The sequence below is a fragment of the Tamandua tetradactyla genome, chromosome 3 (genome assembly GCF_023851605.1).
Source record: "Tamandua tetradactyla isolate mTamTet1 chromosome 3, mTamTet1.pri, whole genome shotgun sequence".
Classification (NCBI taxonomy): Eukaryota; Metazoa; Chordata; class Mammalia; order Pilosa; family Myrmecophagidae; genus Tamandua; species Tamandua tetradactyla.
In genome coordinates this window covers 129,109,136-129,137,044 of record NC_135329.1, presented here as the reverse complement: position 1 = coordinate 129,137,044, position 27,909 = coordinate 129,109,136, and the positions used below count along the sequence as shown (strand labels likewise).

General features: G+C 37.2%; 1 protein-coding gene and 1 long non-coding RNA gene across 13 annotated transcripts in view; one reads left to right on the top strand and one right to left on the bottom strand.

The window, feature by feature from the left end:
* PKP4 (plakophilin 4) overlaps nucleotides 1–27,909 on the bottom strand; it is a 291,835-nt gene that overhangs the window by 35,337 nt on the left and 228,589 nt on the right. For 9 of the 12 annotated variants that reach the window (XM_077153913.1, XM_077153914.1, XM_077153915.1 and 6 more), the window contains 4 exons: nucleotides 26,489–26,677; nucleotides 24,485–24,701; nucleotides 14,801–14,933; nucleotides 13,475–13,688 (listed from right to left, as the gene is read on the bottom strand). In XM_077153913.1, the coding sequence (XP_077010028.1) occupies nucleotides 13,475–13,688; nucleotides 14,801–14,933; nucleotides 24,485–24,701; nucleotides 26,489–26,677 (753 nt within the window). The remainder of the gene's footprint in view (nucleotides 1–13,474; nucleotides 13,689–14,800; nucleotides 14,934–24,484; nucleotides 24,702–26,488; nucleotides 26,678–27,909) is intronic. The other 3 variants (XM_077153917.1, XM_077153909.1, XM_077153911.1) reach the window with 1 other exon arrangement.
* Nucleotides 99–11,404, top strand: LOC143677656 (uncharacterized). The gene is made up of 3 exons (XR_013172779.1): nucleotides 99–337; nucleotides 6,444–6,519; nucleotides 11,300–11,404. It is a non-coding gene; the product is annotated as an uncharacterized LOC143677656 (long non-coding RNA).

The window sequence follows — 27,909 nt, the reverse complement described above, 5'->3', positions numbered from 1 at the left end:
TGCGAGGACCATCCCTTCTCTGACACGTCTGTCCTGACCCGTCCACATGCTGAGGAGTGAGGTCAACAATGGTGGCTGACGGGTGTGATCGGTCCTAGGCAAACGTTCAGGGTCCTATGTTCTGCTCTACACTCGTGCCCATTCCTTTCTCCTTTCACTTAGTTTTGACTTCTGAACCTCACAAATTGGGTCTGCCTGGCTTAACTTTTGATATTCCCCAAGGACTTCACTCTTCTCCCTGCTTCTGCCCTTTGGGGTAGGATGAACCACAGCCTTTCAGGACCTGAGCCTCAGTAGTGGCCTGTGTGGTTAGACATGGAACCTCCCTTAAAGAGAGGTGGGTACTGGATAGGAGGGGGACTCAGACTCAGGGAAAGAGAAGACCATGCTTCATCTCTGAAAGCGCATTCTGTCCACAATGACAGACCTTTGCTTTTACATTTATCTTGTGGCACACAACAGATATGGTCCTAGCAAGAAGGCAGCACATGTTATAGGTACTTGATAAGGGTTTAAGAAGTTAACTTAAAGTCTACAGACTGAGCTACTTCTCCATGGAGTCTTTAAAAATTGGCTGTACTTTTCTATAGCAAATGTTTTTGGGCATTGGTTTCAAAGTGTGCTCCCTGGATTCTGGGGGTTGCACCCCCTTAGGGGCAGCTCTGTGAGGTCTGGCGGGAGGAGGAAGCTTAGTGGCAGAGTTCTGGGTCCCTACTGCAATGCATAAGAGCAGCTCCATATTTGTCTGTTCTCGATAGTGGGCTTCACTGTATGTTTCTGTTTGAAGAAACAGTTTTATGTTTAATAGATGTTTGAAAAGCACTGCTTTAGGGGAAAAGGATTAGAGGACTGAGGACTACAAAAGGGATGTGGCAGCTAAATGATTCTTCAGAGGTCAGTCCTAACACAAGTAACATGGGAAAGGACAGATGGCTGAAGGAAGAGTGGGGTGGAGGTAGAGCAGGGTAGAATGGTCAAGGCAGAAACACCACTGAGGCTGCCATGGATGTGGCTTTAGCGTCTCCTGCGGCTGAAGTCAACGACACTCAACACCAGGTATGGGTGAGTTTGCTGGACACGAGCCAGCCATAGAGGCAGCATCCAACCCAGAGGCCACCAGCTGTCTCCAGGTGGACTCAGGAAAGGGTGACTCCTAACTTCCTCCACCACCAATTTTATAACCTGATTCCTAATGCCACTACAGCAAATTCTCTTTCTGCCAAAGCCTTTCAAATTCCTCACTCCACAAAATTCAACATATGGGCTGCATATTCCAGTAACCTTCTATTCTATTTCACAGAATAAGGGAATTCCAGTAATGGTAACTGCAAGGCAAGGTTTATGTAAAGTAAAACTTATCATATTGTAGGTTATAGATATGAAATTAGATACACTTCTACGGAAAATTTTACAGGCTGAGTCATATACTTAAGGTACAAATATGACTAAGATGAGGGGTGGTTCTTTATCATGCTGGAACCTGGAGTAGATGACTGGATATTCTCTGATCATTTGCAGAAAAGCTTGTTTTTCATTGTTCCTGCCTCCACTCCTGGATAATTCTACACCTACTCTTGGCAAGAGGATATTTTCTCAGATTTCAGGATTCCCCTGATTCTCCTTGCTGGTCTTAGATTTTGTCCTGTTCTTTTTCCTTCTCACCAGGTATTTTAGAGCAGAGTTGGATGCCATTCTACAGTTTACAAGGGTTTGGACATAGCACAAACACTTCTAAACCCGTGTACACAACAGCAACACTGCCATTTACTGAAGTTTTACTCTGTGCCAGGCACTGAATGCTTTACATATAATACCTTAAAGAGTCAAGCTGCACAAAATGAATTAACTTCCCATATAATTGATCAGTTTGAAATTTTACATGTTAAGTTTTTTTTTTTAAGGATGATGAGCATTTGCATTTCTTTTTTTTTTTTTTTTTTGCATGGGCAGGCACCAGGAATTGAACCCAGGTCTCTGGCACGCCAGGAGAGAACTCTGCCTATTGAGCCACTGTGGCCTGCCCAGCATTTGCATTTCTAATGCTAAGTTTGCATTACAGTCAACAAATATAATGAGGAACACTCTAGCACCACCCATTCTTTTATGTCTTGCTACACGCCTGCAGGGCACATGGTAGGTGGTCAATAAATATTTGCTGACTGATTCATTCTATATTCTGTCTTTGTTTTCAGATTCCCCACTTACTTCCTGCCTGTTAGACTTAGCTCCTAAGTATTACCTCCTCTTTGGGCCTTTTCTTAAAACTGAATATTCAGGAGTGTCTTTAAGGTCTGCAGCTTTGGGAAGAGGGTTGGAACAATGCTCTGTATCTTTAAAGGAACTTGCCACCACAGTTTGCCTGCCCTGTGCACTGGGGCTGCCAAAGCTGGAATCGATAGTTGCTAAAACCACCCCTGTTCCACACTGGAGTGGCCATGAGGAAAGGAGAAACCCTTTGCCATTCCATCTCTCACACGGGGAGTTGAGTTACAGCAACACACTAGATACTGCATCCCTCAAACTGCAAGACAGAAAGGATGAGTGTTGTCAAACTGTAAAATATCAAACTTTAAATTATGTAGCCCTTCAGGAAACAAGTGACTGTTATTTTTTGGTCAATGGAGATGATTTATTGATCATAAAATCATAAACTAAGTCTACCATAGAAACTCAGACTTTAATTTCTACAACTCTAAGTAATGTTCAGTTATTCTTGACAAGAGAAAAGGAAGGATTATTTTCACTAAATATGTGGCATTCAAGGGACCCACACCAGGGCAGCTTTATTACCCTACATTATGGTGTATTCCTTCAAATCCTGCACTTTTCCAAGGAGCGAGGGCCCCCACATGGGTACAGATTTAACCAGCCATTTAAAAAATCATGGCAAGTCTCAAGCCATTGATTTTTTTCCCCCCATTTTCTATTTCAAAAATAATGTTGGGCCACGGTGGCTCAGCAGGTAAGAGTGCTTGCCTGCCATGCCCGAGGACCCGGGTTTGAGTCCCAGTGCCTGCCCATGTAAAAAAAATAAATAAATAAGGTCATCCTTAAAAAAAAAAAAAAAAAGAAAAAAAATAATGTAGAAAGCCAAAACAACTGGTTCTGACGAAAATGGTTCAATTACACTTAAAAGCTTTATATACAGAAAGATTAATTTGCCTTTTTCAATTCGAAGTAAGAAGCATCATTCTGAAGATCAGCTAATAATACCTATGTGTTCTTTACCTCCTAAGGTAGTAATAAAACAATGTTCTCTCCACTTATTCTATCTGGGGTTTCATTTAATGGGTCAGGAAGAATGTTGCTAGGGCAGTAAGTAATGACTAGAAAATACCCTGACTCCCAAATGCAGCAGGACTGATGAGAAAAGAGAGCCAGAGGATTAGCATTCTCTATTAATATGATACACTTCCAGGTCTGACAGCCTAATGCAAAATTTACTTCAAAAATATTTAGCAGCACATTCCATTATCTTCTGGTCTCTAAAGAGAAAGTTAAAAATAAACTATAATTTGGTTTAGGAAGTTTGAGATTCATTTAATTTAGAACAATTAGCTATTTGTTGTAAGGACTAAGAATACACGTATATAAACTAAATTTAGAAAATATTAAGGAGTTTCATGCATATTATTGTAGAAAATGCTGCTTGTTGTCTATTACAGGAAAAAGTACACATAATTATGAGTAACCAATAATTACAATGAAATACTGCTACAAGAGATGAAAGTTCATTTTCCAAAGAATAAAGTAATTAAAATACCATTTCACAAAAATCCTACGTTACAGATTTCTGAAACAGCTTCACATTTAATACTAGCTCTATAGTCATTCTAATGGCCAATTGATAATTTTATAGGCAAATTAGAAAATGATTTTACTGATTAATTAAAATAATAGCAACTATTTGAAAAATGGTTTCTTAAAGGACATTGGAAACCAACCAAACATTTGGAAAATGTGAGTTCTTTGGCAGCATAAATACAACCAAACAGCCTTCCAATATGAAAGAAAAATCTAAGAGCATTTTTAAATAGCATTTAATTTATACTCTGTTTATTCATTATCAAAAAACAAATGTTCATGGACATTGTAAAAAGACAACATAAACAAAAGCCAGAAAAGTAATACCACATGACATGGTCCTGCACTTTTTTTTCAGAAGTTACCCAGAGTCTCAGCCTCTGTTCTTGACATTTTGTTTCAGTCCTATCTTTCACAAGATGTCTATGAGGTAGGTAAAACCATCCAAGCTTCAATGAGGATGCAGATGACAAGGCCTTGCCCCCAACCCCCCTGCTGTAGAGACAGGATCAGGACAAGACAGCTATCTCCACTGTGCTCCCGCTTTCTGGGGTCAGGAACACTGCCTGCGGATATGCAGTCATCCCTCCTGACATTTTTATGTCTATGGGCTCATTGTTGTATGTACAATCACTCATTATTATTGGGTGCAGATATATTAGATTAATGGTGAAAATGCAAAACAAATACCAAGGCTGCAGATTATATACGAGGGGCAGGGTGCATGAGCACTTTGTAAACTCACAATCTGTCAATAGCAAGGCAGGAAGGTGGCCTCTGAACTTGGGCCCTTGCCTGCTCTGGACACATGCCTCCATGACTATTCCCTAGATAAGTCTCTGGCTGGAACACTCAGCATCTAGCAAAAATGCAGCTCTATTTTTCCCCTTTGCAGCTGCCTCTGAAGTTCTCCCCTTAGCCCTGGAAAGGTCCTTTATAACTCCCTGTGACTTTTTGTTGGGAAAGGAGAAACGTTAGGATACTATGGCTATGTCCTGTCATAACGGGGCTGCCTGCAGCCCTGCCACCACCCCTAGCCAGGGTTAAAGCTACATGCCTCATACATTCTGCAGACATGTTATACATGCCAAGCATTGTATAGACCCACATTGTCCAATAGGGAAGCCATCAGCCATGTGTGGCTACTGAGCACTTGAAAGTCGACTGGTCCAAACTGAGCTGTGCTCTTAATGTAATATATGCACTGGATTATGAAGAAAAAATTAATGGAAAAAAAGAATGTAAAACATCACATTAATAGTTTTTATACTGGTTACAAGTTGAAATTATATTTTGGAACTACTGGATTAAATGAAATATATTCTTAAAATAAATTTTACCTACTCTTTTTTAATCTGGCTACTAGAAAATTTAGAATTATACATGTGTCTCACATTGTATTTCTATCGGGACTGGACTGGTATAGACACTTGCTCAGTTTACGCCAGAACATATAGGTGAGACCTCACACTCAGGAGACCTTTTCACAAATGGTTTCAACACAGGGCATCTGTGAACCTGTCCTGAGAGAAGGGTAAGCTGTAGTCACAGCTTGCATGTACTGTGTGCCAGGTACTCCACACACTTCCTCAGAAATGCACCATGTGTGTTAATCACCAGGCACTAGTTCTTGGAGAAAGGATTTGCCTGGGGTCAAGGGCTATAAGGAAATGAGTCAATCTGGCCCCAAAGACCACACCTGCCCCCCGATACCATGCTGCCTCTCTCAAGTGGCACAGGAGCTTTGGTTTGGTATGGTCAGAAACTACCACACTTGACATGGAGTATGAAGGGCTGAGGCCAGGGCTGACTTCGAAGGCAGGGCAGGAACTGCGAATTTGGATGGGCAGGTAGGGGGGGTTGAACTACAGGGACAGGGATGATTGGCGGTGAGGCTGATGGACCACCAAGAGGGGTAGAGCCTGGGTCCCAGGGAAGCTTAAGAGGGAAGTGATGAGGCCCTGAAGGAGTAAGGAGGGGCTGGGAAGGCAGAGAGGAAGGGGAGTTCTGGGATGAGGACCTGGAGCTTTAGAGAAGCTGAGGGTGGCACCAGAGATGAGTCAACTGTTTGCATATATGTGAAAATATTATTATCAGAAATGGGGAAGTCAAGGGAAAGAGTATTAGTAGAATAAAAAACATCTGCTATTTGTACTTATGGCTTCAGGCTAATCATTCAAGCTTTCCACCAGGACTAGAAAGGCATAATTATGTGAACATAATATGAACTGAAATAGAATCTAAATAATGGGAAAACAATGAATTATTATGAAAGTGGGACATAAGCACTGTCTTCAATTATAGAAACTAGCTAAATTCTGAGAACAAGTCATGGTGGTATACAGTCACTCTCAGGGTCCATCAGATGCCACCATCTCAGCAGAGGTGCTGAACATGTGCAGTGGTCCCCAGTGCTGTTGAGCGCGGAGTCCAGCTCTTGGCTTGCAGGGATGGCTTTTTCCTCCTGCCTCGGCTGCATTCTCTGTTGGCTGGGACAGAGACCTTCCTACTTGGCGGAGCCTTGCCTTGTTCATTATGGCACTCCCTGAGCTTCCCTGCACAAAACTCATGCTTAATCCATATCAGCAAGGGAAAGCATGTTCAAGTTCAGCCGTATGAGAATGGTTTCTCTGTTTCAGAAGCAGTAGCCAGTGGGTGCTGAGTGGATCTGAGAAGAACAAGTGGCTCAGGAAAGGGGCTGAAAGCCTGGGCTAGGTGAGGAGCCTGCAAACACATTCCACATGAAGGGATCTGTACCTGCTATTTAAATGTTTCCCCAAGCAATGGCATGAGTGAAAGATCTTTGGTGTCTTCAGAGAACATAAGGGTTAGATTGTGTTTCTGTGATTTTTCAGGCACAAAGTAAGTAGATCACAGCATTTTAAAAAAGATCTATCAATTTCTAGAGGGTCATTTATAGAATCATATTTGCAATTCAATTTCAACATATTTTTCTTTATTCTAGGTTATTTTACAATTTCATGGGTATGTTGAGAGGATTAATGACATAATACAGTTATGCAGTCCTAAATTCCCTAGAAAGGCATTTCCTCAGAAAATAAATAAGCTGAAAAAATTCAGAAATGCTGACTGAGTATTGCTTGTGAGAGATGTAAACAATGGTTCCTTCTTTAGTAGAGAACTTGCCTAAGAGAACAAGTTGTCGAAAAAAGAAATCTTCCTTGTTCTAATGAAATCTCCATTAAGAGAAGCAGAGATGGCAATGACAGCAGTGGCCCCAGCCACCCTAGTTGTTTTCTTCAGGTTATTTTAGCCCCTAACACAGAATTGGGTCATTTACCCTACAGATTAGTTCAAGAAAACAACACTGAAATTATATATCCCACAGCTGACTTACGTGTCCCAGGACCCCTCACCTACTCAGTTGCAATGCTAAGTCTTCAGTTTAGTTGTCTGGTACCAGCAGAAGCTTAAAGACAAAATAGCCCACCAGTCAGGAGCTATGGGAAATTGGACAGTCTTGGAAAGTACATGGTACTTGAGGAACCTGGTCTAGGGTTGATAAGACATCTTCGTTTAAGCTGTTCTTCATGTGCCTGCACCTTCCCTACACTTACAAGCTGTCTAGTGTACTAAGGAGTGTGACCTTAAGAGGCCTCCCCTTTGCTGGGGAATTCTACTCGGTGAGGTGGCTACTTGAGTTCTGCATGTCATCTTCTCAGATTTCCCCACTAGACAGCTTCACCCTGCTCAGCAACTGAAAGCACGCACCTCAAAATATACGTCATATTCCACTTACAAGGTGGAATTTTTCATACTTAGTCTATAAATCTTAAAATACTCACAAGACTAAAATCATGTGTCACGTTTTCTAAGCAAACTGAGGCTTTGTGATGATACCTGATCATCACTTTGATGTGACCCGACAATAGCAAAGTTCAAGGATATTTCTCCATACTTCCTGATGAAATGCAGACAGTGAGGAATATTGTGGGGTTTTTCTTTTTGTTTTCCCTTCTGAGTGGTAATTTGCAAGAACACAGGGAAATGACATTCGAAAAAGGGCATTCGCACCCCAGATTTCGCTTCTGTGCAGCACTCCCCAGTGGCCTGGGGATCGCTAGGGCAGAAGCGGGGCAAGAAGGAAGAGCTCTAGTCTGCTTATCAGGGTCTCTGTCTTGACACTCATCCATTCAACCTTTCTGGCCCCCATTTTCACATCTCTTATAGAATAGAAGAACAGAAGATGTTTTTAGGGTCCTTTCCAGGTCAAGGGTCTTTGACTCTATGAATTAAGAACTAATCCATTTATAACTATTTTTATCTTATTAGTAATTAAAAATTTTTTTTGGGTTGTCATTTTATTTCTCATTATCAATTTTTACGGCTAGAAATGTTCAGTAAGTAAGACAGAGAAAGTATCTGTTGTTATTGTTTTATGAAATGCACTGAGTGATGAGAGATTCCTTATTGATCGGGGCTGGGAATTGGGAGGGGATGTTCCTAGATTTCTTTCAACTACCCCTGTAGTGCCTGGCAGCTCCAGTGGCCTACAAAAGCAGGACCGAAAGTAGGAGGCCAACTCTCTGGAACAGAGAATAAAGAATCATTTTAGAGGCACCTTAATTAGACCAAAGGGACACATTTAGGAAAGAATTCCATCCTGTAATGGTACAATTCAAAAGGCTGCATGTGTGTTCACCAAGGTCTGTTCTTCACAGTATGTAAGACTAATTCTTGCCAGACACCCTACTGTTTGCTAAACCTTGTTCTGGCCCATCTACCCTTCCTTAGTGTACAACTATCATTTTCTCATTAATTTATTGTCTAATTAGAAATAGGGAACTAATGAACAGGCAGGGAATATGCCTAATTCTATGTTCTGAAATCCGCTGCTGGCATCTAAAATTTCAGAGTAGTGTGGAAATATTGTACTTAGCCATAAGGATGGATAATCACTTGCTTAATTGAAGGGGATGTGAATATGACTGTCAATTGAATAAAGTTTATTGTTAAAGAACAAAGGACACTTTTTGGTATTTAACACAGGGTTAGTTGGGAGTAATAGGAGTGTGAGGGTTTGGGAACATTTGGTGCATTAAAAGGCAGGTCACCAGATTCTGTGCAATTTCTTCAATCTCTATTATAAAAAATGATGCTTTCAGGATGTCCAATAACTTGAAAGTCAGATTTCCCAGCTTAGAAACACTAATTTCTAGAACAAGGAAATCCACGTTTCTCTTTAGTGACAAGATCTTTCCACTTTCTATCCATGGTTGGGAACCTAGCAGACATTCTTTTTTATAATCTAATTGGAGAACTATATTTCATCCAGCTTACAAATTTAAGTACAACAAAGGCAAAAGTACCTCTGGGATTAAAAAAAAAATTACCCTAAGCACCTACATGTATCAGTAATTACCGAAAGAAAAGCTCATTGAGGTTTCAACCTGGAAAATGTTCATCACAATGAACAAAACATGAGAATCATGTTACGTATTAGAAAACTATTTTAATTAACAATGACAGCCTAATTGTCTTGGGAAAATACACTTGGCAAAAGTTATCTTCTCAAAATAAAGATGTGGCCAATAAATGCGGGCACTGAGCAGTTGTTACATTTAAGGCAAGGGTGAGATATCTTTTCTAAAAGAATAGCTAATATTTCTTCATGTAAGTATAGTGAAAATTGCCAACTTAAAACAAAGAAGAATAGGAAAAACATTTTAGATTAATAACTGGTTGGCTTACTTAATATTAAGACGAATAAATAACCCAGTTTTAAGGATATAGCCATTCGTCAAATTATTGAATATTTTGAACATACACTTCATTGTGATTTAACATATCAGGATCCCAAGCTTAGAAGAAGTTTCACTGAAGGACTCCGAAGCTACATTGACAAACGACAAGTGTGCAGGGTTGGCTAGGGCCATGGTATTTGTGGATAGACATTGGCAAAGCACCGACATTTGGGAGGAAAATGCTCCATTTCCAAAGGGGATCAGAGGAGAAGGGCAGCTGACAGGGACTGCTGCCCCTGTTTGGAGCAGATATGCTTTCATGAAGGTGGTTCATACTTCCCTGGCTAGGAAGCATCCAGAAGGATGGGTCTAGGGCTGAACTGGTCCCATATGGGGCCTTTCCTAGGCAAAATGAACTCATGAGGTTTTATCTCCCTTGCCATCTCAAATCAACTGTCTTCTTGCTGCTTTCTGGATAACCCTCCTGCAAAGCCTTAACCCCATCCTTATCTCCATGGGTTCAAGCACATCTGATGTTAGATACTTTGTATGGAAGCTATATAGGGGATTATTATTTTGGATGCCTGATTGGGCAAAATGAATTTTGAGGTCCTTTCCAACCCTGTGATTCTACAATTTAAGGACAGGTTATGGTAGCTGACTTAAAGAAGAGTTAACCAAAAAACAGCTCAAGGATCTGTTGATGTTTTCACACTTTAAAACATATCATGGATCAGTCACTCTTAAAATATTACTGAACATCAATGGAGGTTAGTATGACAAAATTTTAGTTCTGAATGTGAATAAATAATTTTCGGGTTGCCGTAAATCTTGGCCTATAATTATGTGTATACATGCAATACACACGCACACAGAGACAAAAGCTCCTGTGCCATATTTATACTGTAGGTCGGTAGTTTCATATTAGCTAGACAATATTTATACACAAATCAAACTCAGCTGACATTTAGACTTTTAGAGCTGGAATCCCACTTCAGCAGTACTCCAGTCCAACTCCTTTACATATGGCAATTGAGTGACATGTTTACACGCTGACTCCTCCCATTTCTAAGGAAATATCATTTTTGAAGAGAACATCTATCTCATAAGTAGTCAATCCACATGTCAGAATAAATTAGTAGGGGTAAAACCATATAGTTACAAAGCAATTCTTACTTTTCCCTATTCTACATATATGGCAAAAAATACTTCTTAAAGCCTAAAAGCTATTAGCAGATGTTTCCAACACAGAAACATTACAGATTGTTGTTAGTTTTGCACTGGAAGTGATACTATCTACTGGGGAAATAGTTTTTTTTAAAACAACAAACCACTCGTATCTTCCTTTCAAGGTCAGGCTCTGTGTCCTAAAACTTCTTGTGTTCTCAGCAACTAGTAGTATTGCACCCTTTCAGAAATGAAATATGAAACATGGAAGAAAGCATCTAAATTAGCACTCCCTTTCAGGGTAGGCTCCAAGTAAATTAGTACAGAAAAGCGCTTAATAGTGAAGTTTGGCTCTACCAGAATTTGATTTACTCTCAAATGAAAAAGAAACCATCAAACTTCCCTGCACTTTTCTTTTTTCTTGTCAATAAATATTACAAATCCCTTCAGCTCAGCAGAGGAAAGACATTATACGGTTTTTTCCTCAAGGAAAGTCCTCAGAAGTAAAAATCCAGAAAAGAAATTCCTATTGTGAGAAACGATGAGAGAAGAATAGAAAAAAGCTGCCCCATTACTCCAAGGATATAAGGCCGAGATCATGATCAATCGGGCCTGTTTTACAGAACCAAACGTGTGAGCAGGGGCTACGTGTGACACCAGGCTGTTCGGGATGGCTGCCGATTTCTCCTTGGGGAGGCTATGTGCACTGCCCTGCAGCCTCATCGGATGCACAGGTGAGAAAATACTTGGACATTACACAACCAATTCAAAGTGAAGGGAAAAGGTGAAAGGGTGTGATGTCTCCAAACCTTTTTAGAAAGAGGGACATAAACTAATAAATCAAGGTGCTGAAGTTTTAACTTGGATGTTATTTAGTAGTGTGAAGGCACTGATTTTCAAAATATACTAAGGCAGTTTGTCCGTTCCAGAGTTTAAGATTACCCGTGAAGTCTACTTTACTGGTAGTACTTAAATTTCACCCTTTATTTGGAATTTGGGAAATATTAATGATGCATTTGAACATTAAAATCTCATGAGAAAGCTGATTTCCCCTTAAATATTAGATTCACAGTGGTTGGTACATTCCTGAGTGTTGCTGAGTTGTATCTGACAGAACCTACAGCTTTGACTGCATTGTGGAAGCCAGTGGGGAATGGGATTAATTTTGCAAAAATGTTAAGCTTTTTAAAAATTAAATATTACAAGCATAAAAAATAACATAGAAAATATAAAACAAATAGCCAGGTATCCACCATGTAGCTCTGACACAATACTAACATTTTACCTTACTTGTTTCAAATTTCTCTATCTCTTTTTTGTTTTAAAGAAACGGAGCTGGATTACACTCTCAATTTCCTTTCCTTTCTTCTCTCCCGCCAAAGTAAGGACTGTTCTGAATCTATTTTCTTTCAATCCAATTAAAACTATTAACTTTATTGCATATATATATATCTGCAAATAATTTATAGCCTCAATCTGCATGTTTAAACACTTTATATAAATGATAACTGCACTTATCATTCTGCAAATGCTTTAAGATTTATCCATGTTGCTATTCATAGCTCTAATGTACTGACTTTAACCCTCGTATGTGGTTTCAATGTGTGACAGTATTATGATTTATTTAACACTTTTCCTGCCAATGAATACTTAGTGCTTTTCCCTAAGTCTCTATTATAAATAATGTCATGAATTCACACACCTGCAGAATTGTTCTTGCATCGCAACCTCAACCACTCTTGAACCTAGATGCCCCCTTATTGTTCACTCCTCACACTACCCTCATGCCCTGAGCAAGAAATATTTTTCTGTTTTATCTTCTCTGCCTCCTCCGCTCCTTTCTAGCATTGATTTAGTTCAGGCTGTTATCTCTAGGCCACTGACCTCCTATGGGCTCCCAGACATCAGGTTTGTCCTCTTCAAATTAATCTCCCACTGTGCTGCCTGCTTGAAGAATGCATTTTAAAACCCCAAACTGGCCATGCCATGTCCTGTAATGACTCCTCATTACATATGGGACGCAATTAAGTTCCTCATAAAAGTTCCCTAAACCAGGCCTGTACCTCTCTGACTTTGTGAGAACCTCCAGAGAGATTCATGCTATAGCAGCCCCTCCCCAAGCCCTATGCTGGCTCTGAGCCTCTGTGTGTGACAGGAAATATCCCCTGTTTACATGGCCAGTGCCACCTCATTGTTTAGGTCAAATTCAGTTTCACATCAACCACGGAGCATCCCTACCCATTTTCTGTGCTCCCAACGCACCGCTACTGAGAAATTCTGAGAAACTTTTTGACAAAACTACTTGTGTTTCTCACTAGCCTGACTTTTTACTTGAGGGTAAAGACTGAGTTTAATTTGTCTTTATATACCCAGTGCCTAGGAAAGTGTCTGAGAATATAAACAAGTATGCAGATCCTGGCTGAACTGAAGTGGAATATAGCCAATCCATTAAATTTATTTTATTTTTATAATAGAGAAAGTCTATTAGAAACTAGTAGATTTACTATGGAATACCTAAAAAAAAGTGAGGTACCCAGTCCTCCATGAACAATACATCTCCATTAGCTGATATTAGGCATAAAAGTACAATAATTGATCCTTATAGAAATGAACCCTGAAGCACTGCAAAAGCCTTCTGAATCATTATGTGAAATTATAAGCAGCCTTCTTCAATTATGAGCACAGCATCATAATCTATTACCTAGATAGATTCCAATTCCCTAACCATGCCACTCTCAAAGGGCATATTCTAGATTGTTTTCATCATGCCCTCTAGAATAAGGTCACATTTGACCTACCTGTAACAAGCTCCCTTACTTCTGCATCAATAGATTTTCTCAACAGCCGCAACAAGGCAGGTATCCCACCAACATTCTTCATTGCTATTTTATTTTCATCAGTAGACTTGCCAAAAACCAGGTTTCGGAGAGCACCACAAGCATTCTTCTGAACTTCCAAAACTCTGTGGTCCAAAAGGTCAACCAGATGCTTGATTCCCCCTAACCTACACACCTAGAATGAAAAATATTGGATATCTAAGCCTAAGTGACATGTGACTCATCAGGGATCAAACAAAAGATCAGGGGAAATGGGTCATTCCAGATCACTTCAAAAGGTTACTTTCTATTCTATGTAACATATCTCTTATAAACTTTGAGAATATTCTCCAACATGATGCCCTTTACCTGCGTTAATGGCTTAAAAAAGGAAAGGGAGACCTATGCGGAGTAATGTCCACACGCAGAGAGCCCAGATCTTCTCCTTCCCTCTGGACACACCCAGTGAACTGTGTTTTCACTCCAGGAGTGCAGTGAACAAATACAAACACAACAAAGCTCTCTGCAGGTTGGAGACATCACAGGAAATGATTTTTAATTGAAGTAATTTCATTTCTAGAATTGGTTTTCTAGGTTACCTTCTCTAAATTTTCTTCCATTTGTTAATTCATTAACACATTGACTGAGTATTTCTTGGCTTTATTGATTGCATCTATCTTCAGGTCTGTCACTGGTGTGCTATTTTACATAATAAATTGGTGAAAAACACTGTAGTTAAATATGACATTGCAGGGTAAAAAGGCCAAAATTATTAAAAGAAGGAACAAATATGTTGTATACACTAGTCAATAACCAGTGATTCACTGTGTTTCTATGCATGGCAAGCAACTTTAAAATTTGAAATAAATTATTCATATATATTTAGTATTAGTAATGTTATAAATTTCCTGTAACTTTATTTAAAGTTGTATTTTGGCATCAAATGACCAAAATTTCATAAAATATATGAGTTCTTTTGTTCAAGGCATATTATAATTTTACCTAATAGATTCTTTGAAAATACTTTCAAAATGCTGGTTCAGTTGATTTTTGCTTCACATGTTATAAATTAGCTAATGAAATGTACACATGATTTAAAAGTGTTAAAAACACTTGAAGAAATAAACTTATTCTAGTTTTTCCTGAGAAACACTGATTGACATGTAGAGTTAAGAAGTAACAGCAGTTGGTATTGAAATATCCCCTTAAAAGGACTGCTGCATTGCCTCTGGCATGTTCCTAAGCACAGGACTGCTAAGTGGAAGTGCACTGTCTCCCGCAGGTTGTCCCAGGGGCTGGGCCCTGTACCTCCATCTTCACTTTGTTGTCACCAAAGCACAGATGCTGCAGGTAGGCCGCCGCGTTCGCCTGAACCGAGGGGAACTGGTGCTGCAGCATGTGGATGACTTCAGGCAGCTCTGGATCACGCCAGGCAAACTCCCTATGTGAGAAAGACATGGCATCAAAAAGGAGGGCCCCGTGTTTTAATGAACACACTGAACAAACATTTGTCATAGACCAAAACTCAGCTGAGACAACAACTGGAAGTTATACAAATTTGAAAACATAAACATGTAAATAACTATACATTTTTTCCTGATAAATATATGAAGAGGCCCATATGCTAATGATCTTATAGAAATCATGATGCAAAGATGCACAGAAAGGGATTCTGGGGAACAGAGGAAATTCTAAATACAAGTAATTTTTTCATTTCAGCTTTTCTCCCTCTGATTTTATTTTTATGCCTTTTTACCTGTAAGAAATCTGCAGGTGCAAGGCACAGGTAAACAAGTGCACTTCAGCTAAGAGAGACTGCACGTTTGAGGAGAGAGAAAGAAGGGATGGTGAGAATAGAGAGAGTTATTTCTAGGCATCAGCCCAGAAATCTCAAACATTGTGGGATCAATGATTTTTAAGAAACTAACATTTATGTTTGCTCTTGATTGTAAGGCACAGAAACAAAATTACAAAAAAGGTAAAAAAATTTTACTGGAAATCCTACATTCAGACATAACCAGTTTTTTCCCAACATATGTACACATATGGACACATGTACAGATTTTTTCCCCAAAATTGGATTTTTATTACATAGCATTTAGTAGTTCATGAGCACCTATTCTGTGCTAGGCACTATTCTAGGGGCTTCACATAAATTATTTCATTCTTACAGCAACCTTATAGATTTGGAATTTTAGACAAAGTATTTAAGCAACTCACATAAAGTCACACAGCTAGTAAATGGTAAAGTAAGATTTTAAATGCAGGCAGTCTACTTTCAAAGTCTGCTTGCAACCACTATGCTATACCATGTCTTATATAATGAGAATACGCACATTATGTCATATTCTTTTATATGCTGTGTTTTTTCAGGAGCATCATATTGTTACCTGAATTTTTTGATATCATTCTATTTGCCTACTGTTTGGAAACCTTGTTAAATGTGAATTTATGCTTATATTATATGAAAACTAGCTTTTTAGCAAAAACAATAAATTTGCAGACTTTGATTAAATGATGAAAGGATTAATACCAAGTAAAGCTTTAAAAAATCTTTAAACCTAACAACCAAGCTATCATTGTCTTTAACTCCCCAGAGTTTTGTCTGTGAATGCTCCATGTATTAATTTGTAGTTAGATTAGCCCACTGCAAAGGGGTAGGTCATTATATACCTGCATACACATGTACTGCCCATTCAAACAAATATTTACTGAATCCTTATATGTTCCAGGTGCCATTCTACGTGCTGGAGAAGTACACTTGACTAAGACATGATTTTATTTATAGGCTCTATTATGCCAAACTGAAAAGTTTACTCAATAACATTAACAGTTTTCATTCATTGAGTGTGCTCTGTGTCAGACACTGTGCCCAGAGCTTCATGTGCATCATCTCATTTGTGTTCACTTGTTGCCCATGAGGGAGGCACTATTAAATACCATTAGATATAGACATAGAACTGGGATTACTAATTCAATGGTGGAGGTTAGTGAAACCCAGGTGGTATGTATGTGGTCCCCACATATAAGGAACAGAAATCTAACGGAGATTTTGAAGCAGGAGAGTGAGTGCAACATGGTCATATTTACTTGGAAAATCATCTCAAATGGCCAAGAAGAGAATGTATTAAAATCAGAAAAGATACTTGGCAAGGAGACTAACCATATAGGACTCTACCCGAGTGCTTAAAACAACATAGAACCATCCTTGATTTCTTTCTTTACCTTTTCTTCCTCATCTAATCCACATGAGCTCTTTCAACTATCTCCAAAATATTTAATGTAAACCAAATCCATCCATTTTGTTTTCCATCTTGCCTAGGCCAGACTCTTACATGTTTCCTCTGCTTCAAATATCAGTAGTTCCTCCCAAATCCACACTTTGCATAACAGCCAGACTATCTACTAAAAACTACAGGTAAGGGTGAGCTTGAGATTTCTGGTTTGAGACAGGCTGAATGATAATCTCATTAACAGACATTAAAAATATAGCAAATTCCAAGAGGCAGGATAACATAGCAGAAAATCTGTAGTTAGATTGCCTGGGTTTAAGTATCTGGTTCTTTAATTATAATGTGATTTTGAAAACCAGTTAATTATTTAGAGTTTCAGTTTCCTTGTCTGTGAAATAGAACAATAAAAATATCACTTCTATCTTCTTCAGAGGTTGGTTATAATAATTAAATACGATAACGCATATTACAATGTCCTATAAACTTTGATTTCTATTACAGATGTCTGCATTAATCCTCTTCCCTGAACATGAACTACTCTCTAGAATAAATAGTTTTCCTTTATGAACTGGAACCATGTTAATATCACTGATGAAAATCTGTCTAAAAGGCATTGTGTAATTCTACACTGTAATTAACAGAGTGCATGGAACATGATTTAATCTTTCCTTCATGACTCATATTCATTACAAGTACACATTATGTCCTCTTTAAATGGCATGGTGGTGGTCAAGACTTCCTGACATCCCTGGATATCATGAGAGCCTGACAACAATGGCGGGCTTCAGCTGGAGATAGATAGTTAAGCTTGATTGGCATCAATTCTAACCTGGATTAAAGCTCACAGCAGAAATTTCCTCTGGAAAGACTGCTATCAATTTTTTAGGCTGGTGGGATGGCATCAATGCCTACCAAGATTTGCTTCATTAAAACCTAAGTCCAGACTTCAATTTCCAACCATCAAGGAGTAACTAAGTAGAACAGACTTGCCTTCCCATTATAAACAACAATAAAACTGAACTGAATGCACAAGGAAACTGCTTTCAGGTACTAGACAGCAAACACACAAGAATGTAATGCTTGAGATGAGGGAATCAGTGGAGCTACCCCATATTCACCTTACTTTCTGCCTCTGGGTACTTTATGGACCATGTCACAGGGATCTGAGCCCAAGAAGAACATGATGCACTGAGTGACCCGAGGAAGCAGAGATTAGAATCCGTAGATGCTAAAGATGTTGGAATTTACAGGGCAGGCTACTAGAGAAGAATCACTAAGCGGAAGTGATTTCGGAAGTCAGGGTGGAGACCTTGTCAAGTACCTCAGGCATTTAGAAAAGACTCCACAAAGGCCATGTCTCAGGAGTAAGGACCATGCCACAGACCGAGGGCCATGTTCTAGGGCTACTCACAAATCAGAAACAGCAAAGACAAAATCAGTCCTGATATGATCAAAAAGACCCGCCAGTAATTTAATTGTCTGCCATAACAAAACTTGATACGTTAAAGGGAGACAATATGCTGCAGAATCTCTATTCCCTACTCTGTAACAACAGTTAGCATACAATTAAAATTCTAGACATGAAACACAGGGAAATGTGACTTTCAAAGAAGCAGAAAAATTAACCGATAAAAAGAAACCCAGAGACAATTTAGAGGTTGGAATTGGCAGGGGAATACTAACACACTAGTAATACTTATTACAAATGTGCCCAAAGACTCAAATGAAAAAACAGATATAATGAATGAACAGATGGGGAATCTCATCAGAGAAATAGGAAGCATAAAACAATAGAACTAAATTTCTCATATCTGAAGTTAAAACAAAAATTACTGGTTGGACTTAGTAGAATGGAGACTGCAGAAGAAAGCAGAGAGCAAGTTTGGAACAGATTTTTTTTTTTTTTAAAGAAATAAAGGCAGGAAATTTTCCAATTTTGGTAAACCTCATCAACCTACATTCCAAGACTCAGTGAGTATCAGTCAAGCTAAATGCAAAGAAAACTGTATCTAGGCCCATCAGAGTAAAACTGCTGAAACCCAAATTTAAAAACCTGAAAAGAAGCCAGATAAGATACCTTATATAAAACAGGAAGAATGATATCAACAATGGTTGATTTCTCATCAGAGAACAAAGGAAGTTGGAAGACAATGAATAACTTCTCTTAAAGTACTCAAAGAATTTAAAATCTAGCAAAAATATCCTTTAAAAATTTGTGAAATAAAGACATTTTTAGATAAATGAAAGCTGAGAGAATTTGTTGCCAGCAGACCTGCAACATAAGAAAACCTAAAGTAAGGTCAAAGGGAAATGAGTCCAAATGGAAAGATTAGTAAATGGGAACAGGTAAATTGAAGAGCACTTTAAATAGTTAATATGTGGGTGAATATGAAAGACCACCTCTTTTTTTTTTCTTCTCTTAATTTCTTTAAAAGACAAGTGACCATTTAAAGCAAAAATAAGAACATTATATTGTGGGTTTTATAATATATAGAGCAGTAAATATCTAAGGATAGGCATAAAGGTTAAGGGGGTGGTATTAGGAATTATTCTATTGAACTCAGACTGGGTCCTACTCAAAATAAACACTGAATGCTGTCATTTTTTAAGGTATGGTGACTTTCATAGGAAATACTTTGATGTTACATATTTTAGAAGCATAACTTGTACTATTAATAAATTTTGCTTCCAAATAAGACGACTCATAGATTTCCTTTTATAAACAATGACTTCTTCAGTCTTATACAGAATTTTTCATGCTAATTATATTATAACATTAATAATAAAGCAGGTTTATAAGTGAATAAAAATATATGAAATACATGTTTCAAAACTAAAAATTAACAGTTGAAATAGAACTTCTTGTTTTGATTTGAATATTCAGACCTCAAATTCACCTGGATTACAGTTTCAGTTAGAATGAATGTATCTATTATTATAAGATAATCATTTAGTCACCTTATGAAATTCATTATCAGTAAAGCTTCACATAATCAAAGCTAGCCATAACAATTTTATGCATTAGACTAGAAATTATCATATTATGAATAGCAAAAGTTTATTATCACAGATGAAATCCTTGTCTAGATTGAGTCAATCCTTATCAGAGGTCAAAACTGAAGCCTTCAGGGACACCTCTTACATTCAAAGCTGTAATCATATTTCACTGTTTTTATGGATAGTTATTTTCTCTGCAGGTCCACTCAAGGTATGGTCTAAATTACCTAAAATTCAAAACCTTTTTGAAATTTTTGCATCCATTTGGGTGTCCTAATTTTGTCATTACAAGGGCTTTAAAATCAAAATCATGTAAAAGTATTTTTGATTCAATTATATTGGAGGTGCCATTAGAAAAATTATCTTTAAAGTCCTTAAAATGAAAAGAATGTGGCACACAAGGATAGCAGAGCCAAACATATGCGTAAACCTTGAAGAATTTTAGTCAAAAAAATGAAATAGGTGAAGTGGTTTTAGATTGTTTCAATCTGCTTCCCATTCAAGTCTGAAGTACATTTAGTTTTTTATTTTAAAGACTAAAGCCTTACTCACGTTTTAAATTCATATTTATCAGAATAAGTTGGTAAGTTTCTAAAAACGAACTGATAATTCTCACAATTTTCCAGTGAAACAACTATTTGTGGGTGAAGAGTGAATGAAATCTTGCTAATATACTCCTTAAAATAACATTGAAGCTAGTTAAAATTTAGCAGTAATTTCACTTTAAGAAATTAAGATTCTCTTTTGGTTTCTAAATATCTATAATTATTTCCTGAATATTTTACATGGTATTCATTGAAGATGATGCTAGTTTTTCAAAATCAATCAGGTACTAATGACTCATATTTATCTTAATAAAAAATATCTTCTATATAGCCAAACACAATTAGAAGAAGAAAACATCTATTAATTGCCAAATATTATTTTGAGATATGAAAATATTTGAGATATTTGAGATATTAAAAGATATGAAGATTTTTTTGTAAACCACTATTTCCTAAAGGGTAATATGCTTTTCAAAGGACATAGCTAATAAACATTATACATAGGAGCTGACCAATATGATTCAAAATGTAACACTACCAAGAAATATGATCTTACAATCTACTTTCAAATGTTTAGAAAACTCATAAATAGAAAGACAGACAGATAGATGAATGGATGGACTGATAGACAAAATGATATGGAAAATGTTAACCATTGGTAGGGGGTATCTGGATACCCCCTTCTGGGAAGAGGGTATGCTGGAGTTCTCTATATGGGTGTTACACTATTTTTGCAACTATCTTGTAAATTAGAAATTATTTCAAAATAAAAAGGTAAAAAAAAAGGAACAAAATCACACAGGGAGAATTGAAAAATTTAGAGATACATGGAAATTAAACAATGTACTCTTAAACAATCAATGGGTCAAAGAAATCACAAGGGAAATTAGAAAATATCTTGAGGAGACTAAAAACAAAAACACAACATACCAAAACTTATGGGATGAAGCAAACTCAGTGCTGAGGGGGAATTTAAAGCTCAATGTGTGCATTAAAAAAAAAAGACCTCAAATCAGAGAATCAGATAAAGATACTAAAGCAAAGGAAATTACAGACCAATATCCCTTATGAATATAGATGCAGAAATCCTTGACAAATTCTAACAAGTGACTCCAACAGCACATTAAAAGAGTTATACGCCATGATCAAGTGGGATTTATCCCAGGTATGCCAAGGTGGTTCAACATAAGAAAATCAATTAATGGAATATACTCCTTTGACAGAGTAAAGGAAAAAACAAACAAACAACCTTCTCAAATGACACATATGGTAGTTAGGTTCAGGTGTCAATTTGGCCAGGTGATGGTGCCTCGTTCTGTTGCTGCGGACTTGAATCATTAGCATGTGAAACTCATCTATGGCTGATTACATCTGCAGTTGGCTAAGCGGAGTGCCTTCCACAGTGAGTGATGTTTAATTTAATTAGTTGGAAGTTTAAAAGAGAGAGGTCAGAAGAGAGTTCAATGCAGCACAGCCCAAGCAGCTCAGCATACCTCATCTTAGCACTAACAGCTCAGCCCAGATGTTTGAAGATGCAGAAAGGAATCATCCCAGGGAAAACGGTTGGAATCCAGAAGCCACAGAAAAGGCCAACAGACATTGCCGTGTGCATTCCCATGTAACAGAGAACCTCAGATGAAAGTTAGCTGCCTTTCCTCTGAGGAACTATCAGTTTTTAACTAAATAAATCTCCTTTTTTAAAAAGCCAATCCATCTCTGGTGTGTTGCATTCTGACAGCTTTGGCAGACTAAACACAGAAATAGTATTTGACAAACTCTGCTCATTCTTGATTAAACACTCAGAAATTGAGGAATAGAAGGAAACTTCCTCAATATGATAAAGTATATATTTGAAAAGCCCACAATTAACATCATACTCAATGGTAAAAGACTGAAAGCCCTCCCTTTATGGATCAGGAACAAAACAAGGATGCCAACTGTCACCATTCAACATTGTTATTCAAGTTCTAGCCAGAGCAGTCAGGAAAGAAAAATAAATAGAAGGAATCCAGGTTGGAAAGGAAGAAGCCAAACTTTCCTTATTTGCAGATGACATGATCCTATATATAGAAAATCCTGAAAAACCCACAACAAAGCTAATAGAGCTAATAAATGAATTCAGCAAAGTTGTGGGGGTCAAGACAAATATACAAAAATCAATAATGTTTGCATACACTAATAATGAACCATTTGAAGAGGAAATCAAGAAAAAAAACCCATTTACAAAAGCAACTAAAGAATCAAATATCTAGGAATAAATTTAACCCAGGATGGAAAGAACCTGTACACAGAAAACTACAAAACATTGCTAAAAGAAATCAAAGAAAACCTAAATAAATGGAAGGATATGATGTGTTCATGGACTAGAAGACTAAATATTGTTCCGATGTCACTTCTACTCAAAGTGATTTATAGATTCAATGCAATCCTAATAAAAATTCCAATAGCCCTCAGAGAGCAGAAAAAATCCCTCAGATCTGTGGTCAATTGATTTTTCCAATGGTGCAAGTCCACTTAGTAGGAAAAGAATGGTCTCTTCAACAAACGGTGCTAAGAAAACTTGGCATTCATATGCAAGATTATGAAGGTGGACCCCCTATCTCACACCAAATACAAAAACTCAAAATGGATCACAGACCTATATATATATATAGGTCTGTGATCCATTTTTGTTTCATATATATATGAAACAAAACTTAAAACTTCTAGGAGAAAACATAGGGAAGCAGCTTCAGGACCTTTGTTAAGCAATGGTTTCCTAGACTTTACACCAAAAGCATAAGCAACAAAAGAAAAAAAAATAGATAATGGGATTTCATGAGAATTAAAAACTTGTGCATCAAAGACTTTATCATGAAAGTAGAAAAAAACCCTAAAGAATGGGAAATAATATTCAGAAACCACCATCAGATAAGGTAAAATACCACTATCTAGGTAAAATAAAGAAATCTTACAACCCCCCCCAAAAGACAAGCAACTCAGTTAAAAAATGGGCAAAAGACATAAATATACATTTCAAAGAAGATATACAAATGGCCAATAAGCACCCAAAAAGGTGCTCAGCTCTATCAGCCATTACAGAAACACAAGTCAAAACCACAATGAGATGCCATTTCACACCCACTAAAATAGCTGATATAATAAAAAAAAAAAAAAGAAAATTACAAGTGTTTGGGAGGATGTAGAGAAACAGGAATATATATTCATGTTGGTGGGAATGTAAATGGTGCCACTGCTGAGGAAAACAGTTCGGCCAGACACAAACAGACAAATATTGTATGATGTCACTTATATGAAATAATTAGAATGTGCAAATTCATGGTTAAAAATGCTATGAATATGGGTTACCAGGGACTAGAGTTAGGGAAGGGGGAGTTAATGCTTAATTTGTACAGTTTCTGTTTGGGGTGATGGAAAAGTTTTGGTAATGGATGGTGGTGACGGCAGCACAACTTCGTGAATATAATTAACACCAGTGAATTGCATGTTTGAAAGTGGTTAAAATGGGAAATTATAGGTTGCGTATGTTACCAGAATGAAAACTCAAAAAACCCACAGACCTCTACAGAATTAACAGTGAACCCTAATGTAAACTATGGGCTACAGTTAAAAGTATAATTATAATACTGTTTCATCAGCTGAAACAAAAGTACCACACTAATGTAAAGTATTAATAAGAGGGAAGAATGGGTATGTGGAGGGAGGGGCGTAAATGGGAAGTCTGTACTTTCTGCATGATTTTTCTGTGAACCTACAATTTTTCTAATAATAAACCCCAAAGAAACAGAAAAAACAAACAACATGACACTGGCCTTTCCTGGTTTAAAACAATCATAAGCTTCTTAGACGTCCTCATCCAAAGGCAGTCAGGATAAGAAAGGGGTAAAACGACCCTTTAAAATCTTTTGTGTAATTCAGACTAAGAGGCTGTTTCAGGTAGTCGCCTTGGTGAAGTATTTCAGTGATGAATGCTGCAGATAATCAAACAGATCAGTGCATTCTCTAACCTATTATTAAGGTGCTGCAAGATGGGATCTATCTTCAGAATGCAATTAACCTCACTGACCTAACATATCTCGAATATGAGTGAAAGTATTAGAGATAAGCTGTTACTGATATTATAATAGATTTGACAATTCAAAAAAAATTTCAGACTGAAGGAACTAGTTGAATCCTGTGATACTGTAGCATTCTGGAAACTCAGAGGTGGTCCTTGCCTGGGGTCTTTCTGAATGCTGTCTATTGAAGGTGATCTTGTGGTGCCATCATCTGCTGGCGCTGCGTGAAGCCGGCTATAATTGCACTCTTGTACCCGGTATTGTATCGGCCTATAGGGCTCCGCGTAGGTAGCTGTTGTGTTCAGGGCGTAATTATTTCTTTGGTATGTAAGGGTACTTCGTTGGCTGGAGGTCCTTTGCAGATTTCCAACACCTACTAGAAAATCAACATTTAAAAAAGATTAGTAGATTCTCGATGAGGTCATACTTTTAAAAGGTAACACACTTTTAATAAGGATCATAGTTTTTGGCAATTATTTAAATAGATTATTTACAAATCTAGCTCATTAGTGCTAAAACGTATATATACACTTTTTTTTTAGACATAAGCCCAATCTTTTCTTTTTAATTATTATTTTTATTTTTTTTGCACGGGCAGGTACCAGGAATGGAATGCGGGTCTCCGGCATGGCAGGTGAGAACTCTGCCTGCTGAACCATCGTGGTCCACCCTATATATACACTTTTAATATATATACACAATGGTTATGTCAACTTCTTAGCAGGAAAGAATATCTATGAAACTATAAATTTTCTTATATAATAGGTTTTAATATATTTATTAAGATTGAGTAATATATTTCTGAGATATAAGAAAATAAAACTAATCTCAGAAATAATTGAAAAAATTACAAAATTTCCTTATTCTGTTTAGCAATTAAAAGAAGAGATTTACTAAAATTTGTAAATAATTGAAATCATTAAACTTTTAACATTTAGTGTAACATCATTTATTTTGATATACATTTTATTTTTAGAGCTATAGATGTTGCTATTATTGGAAAATTTACTTCCTACAAGAGAAGATTGATAGATCAAATTCTTCTATAGATGCTCTCTGAAATTATATGATACATAGATATGAGAGGTACTATACAATGTATTTAGCATTTCTTTCTTAATTAGTGCAACAGGTCTCTTCAACGATTGTATACACATTTTTCTTGCAATGAAAAGCTTTTAACATTACTTATTTCTTAATCCTATTAAAAGAAAAGACTTTCCTTAATTTATAGAAATTAAGACTAACAAACATTTCTTTACTACAATCTATTAAATCCTTCAATGGACCAAACTGTCAATTTTTAGCAAAGAACCAATTCTGATATGGTCTTCTGCCTCCGGGTGTTGAGGAAATTATGTCTCCTGGAGCTGTGCCTTCTGGGCCTTTATCAGTGCTACCTGATTTCATTTGTGGGCATGTTAATAAATGTGTACTAACTTTTCTTTTCTTTTTTTTTTTTTTAAAAGGAACAGCTTCTGGAGTCTGTGAGCCAACTCCTTAGCACCATCTGGCAGCTGACACCACCATGGGCCACAAGTGTCTGTTCTATCAGCCACATGGTGCGGGTATAAATCTGAGGGTTGGGGGTACAAGAGTATGGTACACAAATTGCCTATTTTTGTAAATGCTGTTATTGCATTGTTACAGTTTGAGTCCACTGCAAGGGTATCTACTTCACATTCTACACTCTCGAATTCAGAGGAAATCAGAACATCTCAAACAGTAATGCCAAATACATTTCAGCTACTCATGTTAAATTAAAGGTAGCCAACGAACTCATGTATGGATTTTCTCCAAATACTTGTTCTAGGTAACAAATCTTACAAAGAAATATTACAACCATGGCTTTCCTTTCTACATCTGATGAACTTCTAACATGAGGAGGGTAAGATTTCTGGCTTTCCAAACTACTTTGTGAATTAATAGTACAAGCACTATGTTTACTGATTAGATTGAACTAACGGGAAAAAACATTACCTATAAATGGGTACTAAATGAACTTCTGTTTTACTGTTTACTGATCTGCTGTCACAGCTGTCCATCTGACAACCAAATGGACAACGTGATTTTTTTCTAACAGGGAACCCAATCTTAATAAAACCCTTCTACTGTTGGACCTGTGAGGTCAGGAAGTCAGCGGGCCGGCTGGCAGATGCCCACCTGAGCCCGTGCGATACAAGGCCGTCTGTGATCCTTGGAGCTCCACGGTTCCATGGTTGGGGCTGCGGTACACTGGGCTGTAATAGGTTCTCCCCTCATAGATAGGTGTGATGTGCAAGTCGGGAGACACAGCTGAACGAAGGTCTTGCCCAAGCTGGCTGTGCTGACTAGCATATGAACTCCGTAAGCCTAGAAGCGGGAAAATTGTTATCATAAAGAAATAGGGAAAACTGTGAGGTTAAAGACATAAATCCTAATTAAAATTCTAATCAGTGGGACCAAATGTCAAGTTAAATCTAAACATCAAAACTAATAAATTACAGAGGAGAGAGGTAACAGGTGTGAAAGAAACAACATAAACATGTTTTAAATAAAACTTTCTCTTGACAGCAATATAAAAGTACATTTTCTAAGAAAAAATAGGAAGGAATTATTTGAATGGTTTGATACCCTGAAATTTACTCCTCAACTGTAAGCTATTTTATAATAGTGATCAAAAAGAGAATGCCCTCTTCTACTTTCATAGGACTTTCATATTTAAAAACAAATATATGCTTATACTGTCCTCTTACCCTGCCCTGCTTAATTTCTCTTTTTACAAAGTGGAAGATCAGCAGTTTGGGGGCAGGGCTTGCCATATTTCACGTCTCTTTTAATCCCAATACCTAAGACAATGCCTATACAATAGTACTAAATAAAGGTTGATGACAAGAACTGTTTTGAAATATGTCTTCTAATTAAATCACATATGGTTTTTAGAGGAAACAATTGGAAACTTTGTGCCACAAAACTTGGAATATTATTAGTGAAGAAATACATCTATTAAGCATTGTGAAGTATTATCTTACTTTTTATCATTATATTTCCTTTTTAAAAACAAAGTATTGTTTTTCAGGAACTCACATTTTCCTTCTTACCAGCATAAAAATACAAAGTCAGCACATTAACATCAAATCATTTAAAATAAGTCTTTGATTCAAATTGCTAATATCTAATTACACGCGGGATTCATGAAAGAAAAGTAGATTTAAAGTCGAATAATTTTATTTTATTTTTCAAAAGTGAATTAGCATATTCTGTGTTCTACAACTCAGACATTTGTGATCTGTCATCATGAGCAAGACAAATATGTCACTTGGTAAGAACACTAACTAGGGTTACATTCCAAATATGAATGTGCAAATGTATCTGAATCAGTCAGCATACATTTGCTTTCTAAAAAGACTGAACATAATTAACACAGTAAACTAATTATAAAAAGACAGATAGTTCTCATCCTGCTAGTTCAGTTAATCATATTACAACTAAAAGCAAACTGGTCTGAATGTGAGTGATAATTGCATGTTACTTAGTGAAGAGTGGCAAGAAAATTAATAAATACAGAAAGCTTCTTAAGTGGGTGACTATTACCCAGACTGGAC